Here is a 19,689-nt window from a genome sequence, read left to right on the forward strand (position 1 = left end):
ACAAAAATGAGATTAAATTTGGGTGGTGGGAACCACATCTAGAAATGACTTTAAATAAAAGGTAAATTAATACTTTAAAAAAATAATAAATTTGGAGTTGAGATCTACAGAGAACTGCCATGGGACACTTGATACCTCTCCTCTAGGGATCTGGAGAGTCCGGAGAATCTTCATGGCAGGGAAAGTGGACTTGCCCAAGGTCATGCACTGAATGGTAGGCAAGTAGCCAGATTCTCAGCCTTGGACACCGCGTTCCACTTTGGTGGGCGCGAATGCGCCTGAGAAGTTCGGCTGCCCCTGCCAGTGAAGGTGAGAGGCCCAGTGGACAAGCGAGGATGCTCAGTCCTTGATTCTTCCTGGCCCACGCTGGATCTGGGACAGCCTCGAACCCGAGGCTCCGGGCCTCTGTGAACTTCCCGAAAGGCGTTGTGGCGTTGCTGGGGGCGCGGATTCCCGAGTGTTTCGGCCATTGGTCGGGGTGTGTCCCCACGTGACTCACCTCTCCCCAAGCGTTCTCCCGAAGCTCAGACATTGCACATTCTGGGCTGGAGGATGGAGAAGCCGCAACCCGAGCTGGAGCAGGAGAAGGACCCAGAGGCGGAGGCAGCAGCTCGGCCCCTGCTCACCGACCTCTATCAGATCACCATGGCTCTGGCCTACTGGCGGGCGGGCCGGGCCCGGGAGCCCGCTGAGTTCGAACTCTTCTTTCGCCGCTGCCCCTTCGGGTCCTCCTTCACCCTGGCCGCGGGGCTGCGGGACTGCATGCGCTTCTTGCGCGCCTTCCGCCTCCGACCGGCAGGTACCACCGCGGCGGGCCCGGCTCCGAGCCCGACCCGACCCGAACCCTTACCCTAGCCCTTGCCCTTACTCTACTCCCAGATTCAGACCCGGCCCCGCCCCGCCCCACCCCCAACCTAGCCTGTGGCCCCTCTCCCTCGCCCCCCCCAGTCTCAGATTCGGACTCTGCCTATGTCCCTGTCCCATTTCCAGGTTCATACCCTTCCTGTGTCCCTGACCCAGCCCCAGGTTCAGACCCCCGCCTGTGTTTCTGCCCAATCCTAGGCTCAGACCCCGCCCCAGTTCCAGATTCGGACCCTTTAAGTGTCACCGCATGTGTTCCTGTCTCGGTCCCAGGTTCAGACCCCGCCCCCGTCCCAGATTCGGACCCTGCACAAGTCCCTGCCCCACCCGGGTCCCAGATTCAGACCTTGCCCTAGTCCAAGATTTGGACCCTGAGGTCCCAAACGCAGATTCCGACTGAGTCACGATCCTACCTCGCGGATCCGGGGTCTTAACCTGTGTCCCATCTCCTTGCCCCGGCGGCAGCCCTGGCCTGAAGGACAAAGTGAACTTTGAGGGAGGACCTGCGCGTGGGAGGGGGAAGAATTGGATTATTCTCATTTCTCGAATGGTTGAGGGAAAACTTAAATACTAACGCCCTTTTCTTGGTCTCAGTTTTGTAAAAGAGAGGGTTGAACTTAAAAGATCTCTAAAGTCTCCTAAGACCGCAATTGCTTCTTGGGATGGTGGGTCGGAGAGTCCGCTTGGTATTGGGAAAGGCTTGGTGGGTTGGGACAGGGGGAGGGGGAGGGGAGGGGAGGAGGTATCTCAGCCCGATTCCTGATTGGCTAGGAGTGACCCTGGATTTGGGAGAAGAGCCTGAAGCTCTGGCTCCACAGAGCCCCAGCGGGTTTGAAGCCCCCGGCTCCTCGAGTTGGAAGTTAGGTTAGCTAATCGCTGGGAATACCTAGAAAGGCAAAAAACGTGCTCTGCCCTCAAGGATCTCACGGTCTGAAGGGGGAGAAGACGTGCTAACAACTAGGTACAAACAAGCTAGACAATAAATTGGAGGCTGTCGTCCGAAGGAAGACATTAACACTGAGGAGGATCGGGAAAGAGCTCGGGGAAGGTGGGGTTTTAGCCGGGGGGGGGGGGGGCGGTGAGGGCGGGGGTGGGGCAGAAAATGGAGATTTGAAGAAGGAGGGAATTTCTGGCATTAGGGGCAGGCAAGCCAGTGAAAATGCCTGAAATTGGGAGAGATGGAGTGTTTTCTTGGAGGGACAGGAAGGAGGCAACTGGAAAAGGGGGAGGGTGCCAGTTCCCAAGGGTTTTAAATGTCAAACAGGATTTTATATTTATTTTCTCTTGGAGGCAATAGGGAGCCACTGAAATTTATTAAACGGAGAGGTGATGGGGAGAAATGAGACCCCAGTTTTAGGGAGCTTAATTTGTCAGCTGAGTGGAGTGTGTGGTCTAGAGAAGAGAAGAGACAGGGAGGGAGAGCAGCCAGAAGGCTATGGCAGTAGTCCAGGTATGTAAAGTAGTAGCCCTGTGAGGAGAGAGAAGAGCCCACCTAGTCCCAAAAGGTAGAATCCACAGGTCTTGGCAAGGGGTTTGGTAATGGCAGGAAGAGAGTTAGGAGTAAAGGATGCCACTAAGCTATGAGCCGGTTGACTGGGAAGATGGTGGTGCCCCTGACCAGAATATATGCTAGGAAAAGGGTGAGGTTTAGGGAGGAAAGTTCATGAATTCAGCTCAAATATGTTAAGCAGAAGATGTCAAAGGGACATCCAATTCGGGATGCAGTTGGTGATGAGAAACTGGAAGTATGTTGCCAGGAAAACACTTTCTAAGTTTAAAATTTTTTCTAAAAAAACGATTGTAGGCAATTACATTTATTTTATGGGGAAAGTAATTGTCTAGGCCATGGTCCCAGAGTTAATGGGGAACAATTTGTAATTAAGCAGATCTAATCTTAGAACCCAAAGAGCAAGCCCAGGGGCAAGAAAGATCAGGCCCTTCTGGCCTCAGGTTAGAACTGAAGAAATGAAGGAGTGGAAAAAGTCAGCGTCCTTAGACCAAAGAGTGAAGGTTCCTTTGATCAATTAAGCAACATGCAGTTATAGTAAATATGTATGTACAGAATAAAAGAGAGTATGTCCAAGGTAGGACAGGAATCAGGAAAGGCTTTATGTAGCTGTGTCTTGAAGGGAATAAAAGATTCTCACAGGCATATCCAGGAGGGAGGGAGGATATTCCAGGTAGGAGAACTTGCTACAGTGACAGGAAAATAGTAGATGGAGTTCTGTGTGGGAAGAACTGAGACCAGATTGGTTAGGGGAGGAAGCCAGAAAGAAAATATTCATAGTTAGCTTTTATATAGCTAGCCAGGCACTGTGCAAAACACTTTATAAACATTTCCTTTTAACCTCATAGTAACCTGAAAGTTGGTGTTATTATTATTGACATTTATAGTGAAGGAAACTGAGGCAAACAGAGGGTTAGGGACTTGCTGTGGGTCATGAAGCTAGGAAATATCTAGGCTGGATTTGAACTCAGGTCTTCCTGGCTCCAAGCCCAGCACTCTATCCCCTTTGCCACATAGCTGCCAGGTCTTGAAGGATTTTAATGCCCACTGAAGTTTATATTTTAGTCTTAGAGGCAACAGGGAGCCCATGGGGATAATTGAGAAAGGGAGTGACAAGATCAAACCTTTGTTTAAATATAGTCCCTTTAGGGGGCAGCTGGGTTGCTCAGTGGATTGAGAGCCAAACCCAGAGGTGGGAGGTCCTGGGTTCAAATATGGCCTCATACACTTCCTGGCTCTGTGACCCTGGGCAAGTCACTTAACCCCCCATTGCCTAGTCCTTACCTCCTCTGCTTGTGGATAGTGTTTTTTTCCTCATAGATCCCTGCAGATTGTTCAGGGACATTGCATTGACACTAGTAGAGAAGTTCATTATGTTCGATTGTACCACAGTGTATCAGTCTCTGTGGTTCTGCTCCTCTCACTCTGCATCAGTTCCTGGACGTTCCAGTCCCCATGGAATTCTTCCACTTTATTATTCCTTTGAGCTCAATAGTATTCCATCACCAACATATACCACAATTTGTTCAGCCATTCCCCAATTGAAGGGCATCCCCTTATTTTCCAATTTTTTGCCACCACAAAGAGTGCAGCTATGAATATTCTTGTACATGTATTTTCCCTTATCTCTTTGGGGTACAAACCCAGCAGTACTGTGGCTGGATCAAAGGGCAGACAGGCTTTTATCGCCCTTTGGGAATAGTTCCAAATTGCACTCCAGAATGGTTGGATAAATTCACAACTCCACCAGCAATGAATTAATGTCCCCACTTTGCCACATCCCCTCCAGCATTCATTACTTTCCTTTGCTGTCATGTTAGCCAATCTGCTAGGTGTGAGGTGATACCTCAGAGTTGTTTTGATTTGCATCTCTCTGATTATCAGAGATTTGGAACATTTTTTCATGTGCTTAATAATAGTTTTGATTTCTTTAATTGAAAATTGCCTATTCATGTCCCTTGCCCATTTATCAATTGGAGAATGGCTTGATTTTTTGTACAATTGATTTAGCTCTTTGTAAATTTGAGTAATTAAACCTTTGTCAGAGGTTTTTATGAAGATTATTTCCCAATTTGTTGCTTCCCTTCTGATTCTAGTTACATTGGTTTTGTTTGTACAAAAACTTTTTAATTTGATGTAGTCAAAATTATTTTATATTTTGTAAATCTTTCTAAGTCTTGCTTGTTTTAAAATCTTTCCCTTCCCAAAGTTCTGACATGTATACTATTCTGTGTTCAAATAATTTACTTATTGTTTCCTTCTTTACATTCAAGTCGTTCACCCATTCTGAGTTTATCTTGGTGTAGGGTGTGAGGTGTTGATCCAAACCTAAACTCTCCCATACTGTCTTCCAATTCTCCCAGCAGTTTTTATCAAATAGTGGATTTTTGTCCCAAAATCTGGGGTTGTTGGGTTTGTCATGGACTGTCTTCCTGAGGTCATTTACTCCAAGTCTATTCCACTGATTCTCCTTTCTGTCTCTTAGCCAGTACCAAATTGTTTTGATGACCACTGCTTTATAGTATAGTTTGAGATCTAGTACTTCAAGGCCACCTTCCTTTGTATTTTTTTCATTATTTCCCTGGATATCCTTGATCTTTTGTTCTTCCAAATGAACTTTGTTATTGTTTTTTCTAATTCAGTAAAAAAGTTTTTTGGAAGTTTGATGGGTAAGGCAATAAATAGATAAGTTTGGGTAGGATGGTCATTTTTATTATGTTAGCTCGTCCCACCCATGAACAATCAATGTTTTTTCCACTTGTTTAGATCTAGTTTTAATTGTGTGGTGAGTGTTTTGTAGTTGTGTTCATATAGTTCCTGTGTTTGTCTTGGCAGATAGATTCCTAAGTATTTTATATTGTCTCGGGCGATTTTGAATGGAATTTCTCTTTCTAATTCCTGCTGCTGAGATGTGTTGGAGATATATAGAAATGCTGATGACTTATGTGGGTTTATTTTGTATCCTGCAACTTTGCTAAAGTTGTTGATTATTTCCACTAGCTTTTAAGTTGATTCTCTAGGATTCTTTAAGTAGACCATCATGTCAACCGCAAAGAGTGATAGTTTGGTCTCCTCATTGCCAATTTTAATACCCTCAATTTCTTTTTCTTCTCTAATTGCTACTACTGCTCTTCCTAGTACAATGTTGAATAATAAAGGTGATAATGGGCATCCTTGTTTCACTCCTGATCTTATTGGGAAGGCTTCTAGTTTATCCCCATTGCAGATGATGTTGGCTGATGGTTTTAGATAGATATTGTTTATTATTTTTAGAAAAGACCCTTCTATTCCTATACTTTCTAGTGTTTTCAATAGGAATGGGTGTTATATTTTGTCAGATGCTTTTTCTGTGTCTATTGAGATTATCATGTGATTTTTGTTGGTTTGCTTGTTGATATGGTCAATTATGTGGATGGTTTTCCTGATATTGAACCATCCTTGCATTCCTGGTATAAATCCATCCCATCTGATCATAGTGAATAACCCTCGTCATGACTTGTTGGAGTCTTTTCGCTAGTATCCTGTTTATGATTTTTGCATCTATGTTCATTAAGGAGATTGGTCTGTAGTTTTCTTTCTCCGTTTTTGACCTGCCTGGCTTTGGGATCAGTACCATATTTGTGTTGTAAAATGAATTTGGTAGAACTCCTTTTTTGCTTATTATGTCAAATAGTTTGTATATTATTGGGATTAGCTGTTCTTTGAATGTTTGATAGAATTCATTTGTGAATCCATCAGGCCCTGGGGATTTTTTCTTGGGGAGTTCTTTGATGGCCTGTTCAATTTCTTTTTCTGATATGGGATTATTTAAGAATTCTATTTCTTCTTCTGTTAATCTAGGCAATTTATATTTTTGTAAATATTCATCCATATCACCTAGATTGGCATATTTATTGCCATTTAAATGGGCAAAATAGTTTTTAATGATTGCCTTAATTTCCTCTTCATTGGAGGTGAGTTCTCCCTTTCCATCCCTGATACTGTTAATTTGATTTTCTTCTTTCCTCTTTTTTATTAGATTGACCAATATTTTGTCTATTCTGTTTGTTTTTTCAAAATACCAGCTTCTAGCCTTATTTATTAGTTTAAAAGTTCTATCACTTTTGATTTTATTAATTTCTCCCTTAATTTTTAGGATATCTAATTTGGTTTTCTTCTGGGGTTTTTTAATTGTTCTCTTTCAAGTTTTTTGATTTGCCTGTCCAATTCATTGACCACTACCCTCCCAAATTTGTTAATATATGAACTCAAGGATATAAAATTTCCCCTGAGTACTGCTTTGGCTGCATCCCATAGAGTTTGAAAGGATGTCTCATCATTGTAATTTTCTTCAATGAAATTATTAATTGTTTCTATGATTTGTTCTCTGAATAGTTGAGTTTGGAGAATCATGTTATTTCATTTCCAATTAATTTTTAATTTGGCTCTCCATGTACCCTTACTGATCATTATTTTTATTCCCTTATGATCTGTAAAGGTTGCATTTATTATTTCTGCTTTTCTGCAGTTGTATGCCATGTTTTTATGACCTAGTAAATGGTCAGTCTTAGTGAATGTGTCATGTGCTGCTGAAAAGAAGGTGTATTCCTTTTTGCCCCTATTTATTTTTCTCCATATATCTACTAACTCTAATTTTTCTAAGATTTCATTCACCTCTTTTACCTCTTTCTTATTTGTTTTTTGATTTTATTTATCTAAATTTCATAGTGGTAGGTTCATGTCTCCCACTAGTATAGTTTTACTATCTATTTCCTCCTTCAATTCTATTAGTTTCTTCATTAGAAATTTGGGTGCTATTTCATTTGGTGCATACATGTTGACTAGTGATATTTCCTCATTATCTATACTCCCTTTTATCAGGATGTATTTACCTTCCCTATCCCTTTTAATCAGGTCTATTTTTACTTTGGTTTTGTCAGATATCATGATTGCAACTCCTGCCTTCTTTCTGTCAGTTGAGGCCCAATAGGTCTTGCTCCACCCTTTAATTCTGACCCTGTGAGTATCTACTCGCCTCATGCGTGTTTCTTGTAGACAATATATGGTAGGATTCTGGATTCTAATCCACTCTCCTATTTGTCTATGTTTTATGGGTGAGTTCATCCCATTCATGTTCAAAGTTATGATTGCCACTTTTGAATTCCCTAGCATTTTGATATCCTCTCCTAGTTCTGAACTTTCTTTTTTTGCTATATCCTTTTAAACCAGTGGTTTACTTTTAGTCCATCCCCCTATTCCCCTCCCTTGATATGCTTCCCTTTATGGCCCCTCCATTTTTATTCCCTTCTTGTTTTTTTAGGATCTGTTAAGTTCCCTCCCCTTCTCCTTCCCTCCCTTTTTTTTAACTCCTTTCTCCCTACCCCCCCCCCCTTAGTTTTCCTTTCTTCCTTACCCTGTAGGATAAGATAGACTTCAAGATCCCAATGGATCTAGATGCTCTTCCCTCTCAGAACTGATTTCACTGAGAGTGATATTCGAGTATTACCTATTAGGACTCTCTTCCTCTCCCTCTTATAAGAGTATTCTTCCCCTCCCCTTCCCATGTGTATCTTTGTGTGACAGAGATTATTCTATTTATATTATTTCTTCAAGTATCTCTTAGTACCATCATCGATTCCCCCTCACCCCCTTTTTGAATATAATTTTATAGCCTTTAATGCCACAATCTTTTCCTATGAATGATTCTTCTACTTACTATAATAAGGAAAACATTTTTAAGAGTTACAAATAACATTTTCCCCATATATTAATATATATATATATATACATATACATATGTATATATATATATATATAGTTTGATCGAATTGTAGCCCTTAAAGAAGAGAGTTGAATAAAAAAATTGATTTTTATCCTTTTCCCTCTCTTTCATATTTACATTTTCATGTTTCTCTTGATCTTTGTGTTTGGATGTCAAATGTTCTACTTAGTTCTGGTATTTTCCTTACAAATACTTGGAAATCTTCTATTTTTTTGAATGCCCATACTTTCCCTTGGAAGTATATAGTCAGTTTTGATGGATAGATGATTCTTGGTTGAAGACCCAGTTCTTTTGCCTTTCTGAATATTGTGTTCCAGGCCTTGTGGTCCTTCAGTGTGGAAGCTGCCAGGTCTTGTGTGATCCTGATTGGTGCTCCTTGGAATCTGAATTGTTTCTTTTTGGCTTCTTGTAGGATTTTCTCCTTAGCTTGAGAGCTCTGGAATTTGGCAATTACATTCCTGGGAGTTGTTTTTTTGGGAGTGTTCTATGAACTCCTTCAATGTCTATTCCCCCCCCCCCCCTTGTTCTAGAACTTCAGGGCAATTTTCTTGGATGATCTCTTGTAGTATGGTGTCAAGGTTTCTGTTTATTTCTTGCTTTTCAGGTAGACCAATGATTCTCAGATTGTCTCTCCTTCCTCTGTTTTCCTGATCTGTCACCTTGTCAGTGAGATATTTTATATTTTCTTCTATTTTGTCTGTCTTTTAACTTTGCTTTATTAATTCTTGCTGTTTTACAAGATCATTGGTTTCCAGTTGCTCAATTCTGGTTCTTAAGACCTGGTTTTCTGCTTTAATCTTTTTGGTATTCAGCTATGATTTCTTAAGTTTTTTTTGAACCATTTCCCATTTCTCTTTCCATAAGTCTTCCATCTTTTTGATAAGCTCAAGTTGAGACTCTTCCAGGGCTTGTGGACAGTTTCCAGTTTTTTCCGGTTTTGCCTTTGAATTTCATCCAGTGTTTCCTCTGTAGCCTGGGATTTTCCTCCATAAAAATTCCCAAGGGTCACAGCCTTCTTTTTGGGTTTTTTGGAAGAATTTCGAGGCTCCTGTGCACAATTAGCCATTTTTCCCGGGTGTTTTCCCTTTCCTCTTTAGTCAGAAATCTGAGTCAGCTGGGTAGCTTCTCTATGTATGGAATTAAGGAGCAAGGATTTTGCCTAAGGCAAACTCTCGAATCTCCGCAGTCCTTTGCAGCTCTTCTCAGTGCTAACTTCCCAGGGGCACCCAGGGTCTGCGCTCTCCCACCCACTTGGTTTTCCAGTCTAGCTTCCCCCAGGGGTGGTTCTCCAGTGGTCCCCGTTGGCTCCCAAGGACCTAGAAGTGCCCCTTGCTCTCTCCAGAAGCACTCCTCGCTCACTCCCTGGTTCTGGCGGGTGCACTGGCTCTGGGCACCTAAGGTCTGCAATCCCTTGCACGCTGGCAGTTCCTTGCCAAGCTGCTTTTGGGGGTGGGTCCCGTATGGTCCTAGTCAGCTCCCAAGGACCCAGGGGTGTCCCTTGCTCACACCAGGGGTGCCCCTTGCTCACTCGTCTTGGCGTGTGCTAGCTCTGGCTCTGGCTCTGTAGGTGGGGGTGGGGGTGGGGGCAGGTAGATTGGCTCACATTTGGGTGGAAACCCTTTCACCCTCTTATAGACTGGAAAAGCCCCAATCCCACACACCTTCAATGCTGCGCCCCACTGTAGAGCTCCTCCGCTCCTCCGAAAAGTTTCTTAAGGTCTTTTGGGGTAGTCCTTGTAGGTGTGTGCTGGGGAGGGTAAGGGACTTGCATTTAGACTGCCGCCATGCTTACCCCGAAGTCCTAAACAATTTTTTAAAGAAAAATAAATATAGTCCGTTTGGCAGCTAGGTAGAAAAGGAATAGGAGTGGAGACAAACTTAAGGTGGGGAGACCAAGTAAGAGGAGCTCCCTAGTGAGATCTGAGGTAGCCCAGGAGATCTGGAGGAAGAGTGGTGGAGGTGGAAGCTGGGTGGCGCAATGCCTAGAGTGCCAGACCTAGATTTAGGAAGTCCTGATTTCAAATCCAGCCTCAGACCAGCTTTGTGACTCTGGGCAAATCAACCTCAGTTTCTTCATCTATAAAATGGAGATAATAATAGCACCTACCACCCAGGGTCATGAGCATAAAATTAGATAATACTGTGAAGTGCTTTGCAACTCTGTAAATCCTAGCTATTTATTACTATCATCATCATATTATTATTTTTTAAATTCTAATGCGGAAAAGGAGATAGGACCAGACTAGAGGTTCTTGGCCCTGCCATGGAAGGGTTTCCATCCTGTGTGCCCATGCACATAGTCCCTTTCCTGGGTGCCTCTCTTCCTCACAGATGTAAAGTACCTGGCCTCTGTGCTCCCACCAGACACGGACCCTGCCTTCTTTGAACACCTACAGGGACTGGACTGCTCTGCAGTGACTATTCGGGCCCAGCCTGAGGGCACCCTGGCCTTTGCCCATGTGAGTGTGTACAGCCCTGGACTAGGAGGGGAGACTCACTGACTGGAGGGAGGCTCTGACCAGGCCTTCCTTGCCATCTTCATGTTCCAGGTACCATTACTCTGCGTATCTGGGCCTCTCCTCCTAGTGCAGCTCCTGGAGACTCCCTTGCTCTGCCTCATCAACTATGCCAGGTGGGGCCAGGGATGGACACAATCCTCCTATCCCCCATCTTTGGGAGCAGGAGGGCTCATGGGAGAGTTGGGAGAGCCCTCCCCACACGTGCCTCCTTGTCTTCTCTAGCCTGGTGGCTACTAATGCAGCCCGGCTACGCCTGATCGCAGGGCCAAAGAAGCGGCTGTTGGAGATGGGGTTGCGGAGGGCACAGGGCCCCGACGGAGGCCTCACAGCCTCCACCTACAGCTACCTGGGCGGTGAGGACCCATCCACCCAGCCCACCCCATTAGTACCCAAGAGCCCTCTGCCGGGTCCCTACCTCCCCCCTCCTCTTGTCCCCTTGGAACACCCTGGGCCCTGGGAGCCCTGCACTGCTGAGCTGGAATCCTAGAACAAAAGTATGAGCTGGAAGGAACCTTAGAGTTGGCCTGGTCCAGCCTGCTCATTTTATAAATGAGAAAAATGAAATTCCTCCAGGGCCCTCTATTTTCTTCCTGAAACACCAGCCTCCTCCAGTTCCACCCCCTTAGTATTGAGAGACAACACAATACAGTGGAAAGGGCTCTGGCTCTAGAGTCAGAAGTGATGGGTTTAAATCCTGCCTCTGAGAATTATTACTGGTATGACCTTGGATATGTCTGTTAGCTTCATTAGGCTTCCATTTCCTCATCTGTAAATGGAGGGAGTTGGACTAGATGGCACATAAAGTCCCTTCCAGCTCTGGGTCTGTGATCTGCCATTAAGTGGGCAGGACCCTGGCCCTGTAGTGCTCTCTCCCCAGAGCCCTCCCTCACTCCCTGACATGGCCCCTGCTCTTCCCTGACCCTGTCTCCTGCCCCTGCCCTGGCTCAGGCTTTGACAGCAGCAGTAACGTGTTGGCTGGGCAACTTCGAGGGGTGCCTGTGGCTGGCACTCTGGCTCACTCCTTCGTCACCTCCTTCTCTGGCTACGCGCAATCCCAGGTCCTGGTCAGTGTAGTCACCGGGAAGTGAGGGTGGGGTGGGAGAGCCCTCAACCAAGGACCCCCTAAGCTCTTTCCCTCATCCTTATGTTTTTCCTTGGAGCTCAGCCTTATCTCCCACTCTCCCCCCAAATCCCTGCCATCTCTCCTTCTCCCGTCCCCGTATTCATCTCTTGTCCCAATCCCAGTTCCCCTGCCCCCCCCCCCCCAGCCTTGGCTCCCTTCCCTGCCTTCTCCTCATACCCAGGAGGAAACTGAGGCTCAAAGGGAGGAGGGACTGGTCCAAGTTTACATGAGAAATTAGAGGAAAAACCCCCGCCTCCTGACATACAGCCCCAACTTCTGTTCCCTGGTCCCCCTGGATTCACCATCTCCCTAGAAGCTCCGTTTGCTGATCCTCCCATTTCCCACTATGTGTCTCCCCCAGATGCTGGCTCCAGCATCTGGGCAAGGTCCTCCCAAGGACCTTTCCATCCTCACTGAATCTTGGTTGGGCAAAGTGTGTGAGTACCTGGGCCTTCGGGCTGAAGAGACTCACCTCGGAGAACGGGCTGCCTTTGTGGCCTATGCCCTGGCTTTTCCGCAAGCCTTTCAGGGGCTGCTGGACTCCTACAGCGTCATGCGGTGAGCTGTGCAGCCTGTGAGCTGGGGGTGGGCCAGGACCCTGGGAATGTGGGGAGTGAGCTCCTTCCTTCCTTTCCTCCGTCCCTTCCCAGGAGTGGGCTTCCAAATTTCCTGGCAGTGGCCCTGGCGTTGGCTGAGCTGGGGTACCGGGCAGCAGGGGTGCGGCTAGACAGCGGAGATCTCCTGCAGCAGGCCCAGGAAATCCGAAGCATTTTCCGGAAATGTGCCTCCCAGTGAGCCCTGACCCTTGAAGGGGACCTCAGTGAAATTAGGGGAAGGGGGTAGACCAGGGGGAAAAAGGCCCCAGTGGCAGGAAGAGTGAAGCAGGGCTGGTGCAGGAGGTGCCCCCAGGAAGCAGCATGGCAGGGGAGATGGGAGGATGTTTTTAGTGGGGAGGGGCAAGGAGGAAGAGGACTCTCCAATCGAAGCTTATCTCAGTGAGGTGAAAGGTCTCTGGAGTTTGGTAATCAGGAGGCAAGTTGTACAGGAGGCCAGTGTCAGGAGGTAAGAGACCTAGGGCAAGAGGGAGTAGACTTGGCCCAGGATGGCGGAGAGTAGGCCAGAGAAGTGATGAAGGGGCCCTGGGAGGGTGGGAGCCTTCCTGACAGGGAAACCAAAATGGGTCAGGAAGGGGAGCATTTATTAAGCACTTTTCATGTCAAGCCAACAAGCCTTAATTGTTGTTGTTTAGTCGTGTCTGACTCTTCATGACCCCATTTGGGGTTTTCTTGGCAAAGACAATGAGGTGGTTGGCCATTTCCTTCTCCAGCTCATTTATTAGATGAAGAAACTGAGGCCAGCTGGGATTAAGTGAATTGCCCAAGGTCACACTGGCTAGTAAGTACCTGAGGCCACATTTGAGTCTTCCAGACTCTAGGCCCAGGGCTCCATCCATGGCATCTGTTTGATCTAGGGAGTTAGCTAGGAAGACATCAGCCTGGCTGGTGTGGGGTGATAGTGAAGGGTTGGGCCTACCAGGGTATGGGGGGCAATTGGTATCATAAACTTGTAGATTTGAGAGATCCTCTGTTCAAGTCTCCCGACATCAGATGAGGGAGTGGAGAGCCTGCAGAGGGGCAGAGCTAAGTGAACTCCAGGACCCTTGTCCCAGAAATCCTAGGGTACTCCCCTGGCCCATTCTACAAAGGAGGGTGGGATTCATGGCCTTGTGTCCCTCCTCTAAAGCTTCCAGGTGCCCTGGCTGGAGGCCGTGTCCATCGCCGTGAGCAACAACATCGATGAGAGGGTGCTAGACCAGCTGGCTCACAAGGTCTGGGAGGTGGAGGAGGGGCTGGGCAGAGCCTGGGGATGGGGGGGGCAGAGGGATCCCAGGGCTGCCCAGGACTCTCCCATTCCTCGCCGTCCTTCCCCTCCAGGATAGTGAGGTGGATCTCATCGGCATCGGCACCAATGTGGTCACGTGTCCCCTGCAGCCTTCCCTTGGCTGTGTGTACAAGGTGAGGGAAGGAGGCCGGAATGGAAATCACAGGGAGGCTTGAAGGAGATGGGGAGGCAGAGGTCAGCATCCCCCTCATTTTCCCAGCTAGTGTCTGTGCGGGGGCAGCCCTGTCGGAAGCTGACCGAGGACTCTGAGAAGCAGACGCTGCCCGGAAGCAAGGCAGCCTATCGGCTTTACAACGGAGAAGGTGAGCTTCCCTTAGCCTCTCCACCTCCCTCTGGTGTGTAGTGATCATCCTGGTGACTTTGGGCAGGCCAGGCCCATTCCTCAAATCCCTAAGGAGGGGAGTGGGTGGAAGGAGCTCCAAGTCCTGGGACCAGCAATCCTCCAGTCTTGCCTCTGCCTGGGTGCTGGCCAGCCAGTTTCCCCTTCCTGATCCTGTCTCCCAGGAGCCCCCATTCTGGACCTGCTGCAGCTGGAGGAAGAGCCCCCACCACAGGCTGGGCAGGAGCTGAGGGTGTGGCCCCTGGACGTCTCAGGAGGTGACTGCAGAGGCCAGACCCTCACTCCCGTCTCCTTGGAGCCACTACTCAGAGTCTACTTCCACCAGGGACAGGTGACCCCTGAAATGGGAGCCCCCTCCCTGCCTCACCAGACCCTGGGTCAAAGGGTTTAGGGCACTGTTTCTCTGCCTTCCCCTCGGATGCTTCCATCCCCCTTCTCATTTCTTGGAGCCAAACCCCTAATGTCCAGATCCCTCCAGCCTTTGCTCCTGGGGTTTCTTCTCAGCTTTCCTCATCCCGTTGCCAGTTTATTATCCTTCTCTTACCCCAAGACCTGAGCCTTACTCATTTGCCATCTTTCTATTCCCAGATGTGTGAACCCATTCCCTCCCTTGCTGAGTCTCGGGCCTTAGCACAGAAGTCTCTGAGCTGCCTCAGCTCAGCTCAAAAGCGACTGGAGAATCCTGAGCCCTACCAGGTGGGTGACACCTCTCGGCCCTCACCCAGAGAGAGGTTTTCCCCTTTTCCTCTAGCCTATCACTCCATGGGAGATTCCCCTGAGTCTTCCCTCCCGTTCCCCTCTGGCCCCCTGTGGGGAGGGGAGCGGGGAGGAGGCGGCCCCCAGTTAATGTGGGCTCTTGAGCACCACCCTCTCCTCATCCCTTCTCCAGGTGGCACTTTCTGAGAAGTTACATGCTCTGCTGGGGAGTGTGGCCCGGAGCAGCCAGGAGGGCCCCTGAGGTTGGAAGGGAGCCGCACATCCAGGAAGCTTCATTGCTCTGTCTAAGGAGTCCCAGGGATGTCCAGGGATGGAGGTGTCTCCCCTTGGACCCCGCCTGCAAAGCTACACTAAAGTTTTGGTTCTCTTTGATGGATGTATCCTCAAGTTCAGTGCTAGAGGGGAAGGGCCAGGGGGGAGGAGTTCTTCTCTGAAAGTCCATGGGGAGACAGGAGGAGGATGCTCAGAATTGTCTGGCTACACGTGCCCCTTGGATGGTCTCGGAGACCATCCAGTCCAAACCTGTACCCAAGCCCATAATCCCCTCTTCCATTTCCCTGAAAAAAGGGTTACCCAGCTTCCTGCTGCGTCTCCCCAACCCCACTGGCTGGAGTTCTCCTGACACTCACATGGACTGAAGTTCTCGGGGCAGGATGTGCTGGAATATTTTGTCCCTTTGTACCTGGGTATGGGGCGAAAGTGTGGCCCGTAACCGTAGAATAGCTGCTGGGTGATGGATTCTTCTTAGAATTTAGCATTTTTGAAGGGAGAAGGAACAGGCAGGAGGGAAGGAGGAACCAAGAAGGAAAGAAAAAGAGGAAACAAACTGGTGGTGAGAAAAGAAAAAAAGACAATTAGGCATCAAGCAGGGAGCAGGCAATGAGGAAGGACATGAGCAGACACAGAGTGGCAATGGGTGAGATGAGCCCAGAGATGGGGAGGAGGCTGCCTTGTGTACAGGGTACAGTGGAGAGATTGTAGACAGCCCTAAATGGCAGGATAAGGAAGTTAGAGTTGATGCAGTGTGCCATAGAGATCCACTAATGGTACAGAGCAAAAGAGTACCCAGTATATTAAGCATATTACGGTGCATGAGGCATTCATTTGGGAAACTGATGCAGAGCCAGGTGAAAGATGTATTTAATATCAACGAGGTGACACAGTGGATAGAGCCCTGGCTCTAGAGTCCGGAAGACTCAAATGTGGCCTCTAGTTGTATGACCCTGGGTAAGTCACTTAATCCTGTTGGCCTCAGTTTCCTCATCTGTGAAATAAGCTGGAGCAGGAAATGCAAAACCTCTTCAGTATCTTTGCCAAGAAAACCCCAATTGGGATCCCAAAGAGTCAGACATACTGAAATGACTGAACAACAATAACAATAAATGTCAGAGTATCTGGATTCCAAGCCCAGTGCCTTCACTTACTATTATTACTATTATTAGTTGGCATTTATTAAGTGCTCATTTTGTACCAGGCACTATGCTAAGTATTGGAAATAAAAGGCAAACAACAGCCCCTGCTCTTAAGGAAAACTTAAAAGACCACATACAAACAAGATGTATCCAGGATAAACCAGAGATTGTCTGCGAAGGCACTAGGCATTAAGAAGGGGGTCCAGGAGAGGCTTCTGGATTTTAGCTGAGACTTGAAGGGAGTCAGAAGTCAGAGACAAGGAAAGAGAATATTCTAGGAATGGGAAAACAGCCCAGGTAATACATGTGACTGGGAGATGGAGTATCATTCAAGAAATAGCAAGGGCAGCTCAGTGGTTTGGGAGCCAGACCTAGAGACAGGAGGTCCTGGGTTCAAATCTGGCCTCAGACACTTTCTAGCTGTGTGACCCTGGGCAAGTCACTTAACCCCATTGTCTAACCCTTGCCGCTCTTCTGCCTTAGACCAGAAGGTAAGGGTTAAAAAGAAAGAAAGAAAAAAGAAAGAAATAGTAAGGAAGCCAGTATCTTCGAAGCAGTCCAGAGTTGCAATGGAGTATTGCAAGATGATGCTTAATTCATAGGACAGTGGGCACTACTAGGTGAGTAATAGAGAAGCTCATTACTGAATGAAGTTTTTCTTTAGACAGAATTAGTCTTTCTACAGTTGCTACCTTTTGCTCCTCGTTATGCCCTTTTACACAAAACGGCCCTTCTGATTCTGATATTGTGCGTGACTCCAGTCGCCCCTCAAATGCTTGAAGGCAGCCCTCCCGTTAAAGGTTCCTCTTGTGGCATGGCGGCCCACTCGTTCACTGGAGGGATCCTGATGGATTTTCTCCAGTTTGTCTTCGCCCTTCCTAAAAGGTGGCTCTCAGCACTAAGCACGTCCTAGACGCCTGCCCTGGCCTGGGCATCCAGGCTCAGGGCTCTCATTCCCGAAACGTGGCTTCTGAGGGATCTCCCAAAGCCATCAGCCTTTTCTTGGCCGCCAAACTCCGCTGCTGATCCAGGGACCTGGAAATGTGTGAAACCCTTCGGGGCTGTTTCCCAGTCATCCTGCCCTGAGGCAACGTCTGAGTTTGGTCATGGGAAACCAGATGGACATTCTAGAAATCTTTGAAGGACCCGGAAGCACACGTCAGTGGGGCCCCAGCTTCACCCGTAGGAGTAGAAATGCAGACCTGGCAGGGGTGTCTTTCCTTCCAGTCCAAACCTGTTCCAGCCAGGAAGAAACTCTTCCCACCCCTTCCTGGAGTCAGGGCCCTGGGGGTGCAGAGTAAAGGAACAGAGCATGACCTAAGTGTTTGGTAACCTCTTGACTCATTCATTCAAGGAGAGCTCTTTCCAAGCCCAGTGCATTTGCATGGCTCCTGGTGGGGATTTGTAAGCCCAACCCTCATTGCTCCATCTCCTTTACCTCAATAATAATTACAGAGGGGGGCAGCTGGGTAACTCGGTGGATTGAGAGCCAGGCCTAGAGATGGGAGGTCCCAGGTTCAAATCTGGCCTCAGACACTTCCCAGCTGGGTGACCCTGGGCAAGTCACTTGACCCCCATTGCCTGGCCCTTACCACTCTTCTGCCTTGGAACCAATAGGAAGTATTGATTCCAAGACAGAAGGTAAGGGTTTACATTAAAAAAAAAACGATTAAAGAGAATTTGGAGCCACATTTCCTTAGTGAAGTTGCCAACCTGTCTATAGGATAAATGGGTCCTCTTGGCATCCCAGAAATCGCTACCCTGAAAACACTGCGTTCCTGGCCAGTCCGGTTGGCATAGTTAGTGGTCTTGCTGTTTCCCCTTGAAAATTCCCCAGAGGTGAAGGAGTCCTACCAAACTCCTTTCAGGAAACAAATACGATGCTCATGCCTAAACCAGAAAGAACAAACCCAGGGAAAATTAGATAAAATATGGATACAAAAATCCTAAAGAAAATACTAGCCAGGGGACTACAATAATACACCACAAAGATTATACATTGTGACCAAATAGGATTTATGTCATGAATATAGTGTGGTTTAATAAAAGGAAAGCTATTAACATCATTGATTATGTCATTAACAAAAGTAACAGTGGGAAAAGACAAGATAAAACTATTTGTAGGTGATTTTATGGCACATATGGAAAATACTAGGGATTCGACTAAAAAGTTAGGCGAAATAATAATTTTAGCAAAGTACCAGGATATGAAATAAACACATATAAACAATTAGCATTTCTATGTATCACTAATAAAGCCCTGCAAAAAGAGATAGCAGGGGGCAGCTGGGTGGCTCAGTGGATTGAGAGCCAGGCCTAGAGATGGGAGGTCCTGGGTTCAAATTTGGCCTCAGACACTTCTTAGCTGTGTGACCCTGAGCAAGTCACTTAACCCCCATTTCCTAGCCCTTGTAAAGATGGGATTAATTCTCCCCTGCCCATTTTTAGATTTAATCACCAGAAGCATATACACCCCACTTACACTTGAACGGGGGAGGTCTGTGACCCGCATGTGCAATAGTGGGTAACAAATCAGAATTGACTGACTGTCCCCTGGGAAGTCCTAAGCAAAGCTTTAGCTATAATTGGTACATGTAAAATGGAAACACCCTTACCACTCTTCTGCCTTAGAACCAATACACAATATTGATGCCAAGACAGGAGGCAAGGATTTAAAAAGTAATTAAATAATGAACATGAATGGCCATGAACAGAATAAAATACCTAGGAATATACCTGCCAAAACAAATCCAGGAACTATATGAACATAATTATAAAATACATTTTATAAAAGTAAAGTCAGATATAAATAACTGGAGAAATATTAATTGATTATGGGTCGGCAGAGCCAATATAATTAAAATGACAATCCTACTTAATCTAATTATTCAATGCCATCCCAATTAAATTACCAAAAATTATTTTATTGAGGTAGAATAAGTAATAGCTCATTTGGAAGAATAAAAAGTCAAAAATGTCAAAGGAACTAATGAAAAAAATGCAATGGAAGGAAGTCTAGCAATACTAGATTTTAAACTGTAGTATAAAGAAGTAATTATTGAAACTATCTGACACTGACTAAGAAATAGAAAGATGGATCAGTGGAACAGAACAGACATACAACAAACTATAATAAAAGATTATAGTAACCTTGTGGCTGACAAAAGTAAAGATTCAAGCTTCTAGGATAAGAATTTGTTATAAGATAAAAAATTATTGGGAAAACTAGAAAGCAGTTTGGCAGAAACTAGGTATAGACCAGTATCTTACAACATTTACCAAGATAAGATCAAAATGGATACATGACCTAGATATAAATGGAGCTATCAAACAGATTAGAAGCACAGGGACTATACTACCTATTAGATTTATGGATAAGAAAAGAATTTATAAATGAGATAGAAAGTATTATGGGATGTAAGATGGATAATTTTGATTACATTAAATTAAAAAGGCTTTGTACAAATACTATCCAAGATTAGAAGGAAAGCAGAAAGTTGGGAAATCTTTATAGACAGATTCATATATAGTTTTCACATATCAAATT

General features: G+C 46.3%; 1 protein-coding gene across 3 annotated transcripts; it reads left to right on the forward strand.

The window, feature by feature from the left end:
* The first annotated feature begins 486 nt into the window (after positions 1 to 486).
* Positions 487 to 15,102, forward strand: NAPRT (nicotinate phosphoribosyltransferase). 3 transcript variants are annotated; one of them, XM_007488832.3, is made up of 13 exons: positions 494 to 799; positions 10,461 to 10,588; positions 10,679 to 10,761; positions 10,871 to 11,001; positions 11,597 to 11,712; positions 12,133 to 12,329; positions 12,422 to 12,562; positions 13,515 to 13,599; positions 13,706 to 13,786; positions 13,873 to 13,975; positions 14,178 to 14,344; positions 14,602 to 14,709; positions 14,903 to 15,102. In XM_007488832.3, exons 1-13 carry the CDS (start codon positions 553 to 555, stop codon positions 14,969 to 14,971), a joined length of 1,656 nt encoding a protein of 551 aa, XP_007488894.1. In that variant the 5' UTR covers positions 494 to 552; the 3' UTR covers positions 14,972 to 15,102. The 3 variants fall into 3 exon arrangements, with proteins under 3 accessions (XP_007488895.1, XP_007488894.1, XP_056678920.1); XM_007488833.3 differs by lacking the exon at positions 14,903 to 15,102 and having other exon boundaries at positions 487 to 799; positions 14,178 to 14,270; XM_056822942.1 differs by lacking the exons at positions 494 to 799; positions 10,461 to 10,588; positions 10,679 to 10,761; positions 11,597 to 11,712 and having other exon boundaries at positions 10,869 to 11,001.
* Positions 15,103 to 19,689: the final 4,587 nt, after the last annotated feature.

The sequence above is a fragment of the Monodelphis domestica genome, chromosome 3 (genome assembly GCF_027887165.1).
Source record: "Monodelphis domestica isolate mMonDom1 chromosome 3, mMonDom1.pri, whole genome shotgun sequence".
Taxonomy (NCBI): domain Eukaryota; kingdom Metazoa; phylum Chordata; class Mammalia; order Didelphimorphia; family Didelphidae; genus Monodelphis; species Monodelphis domestica.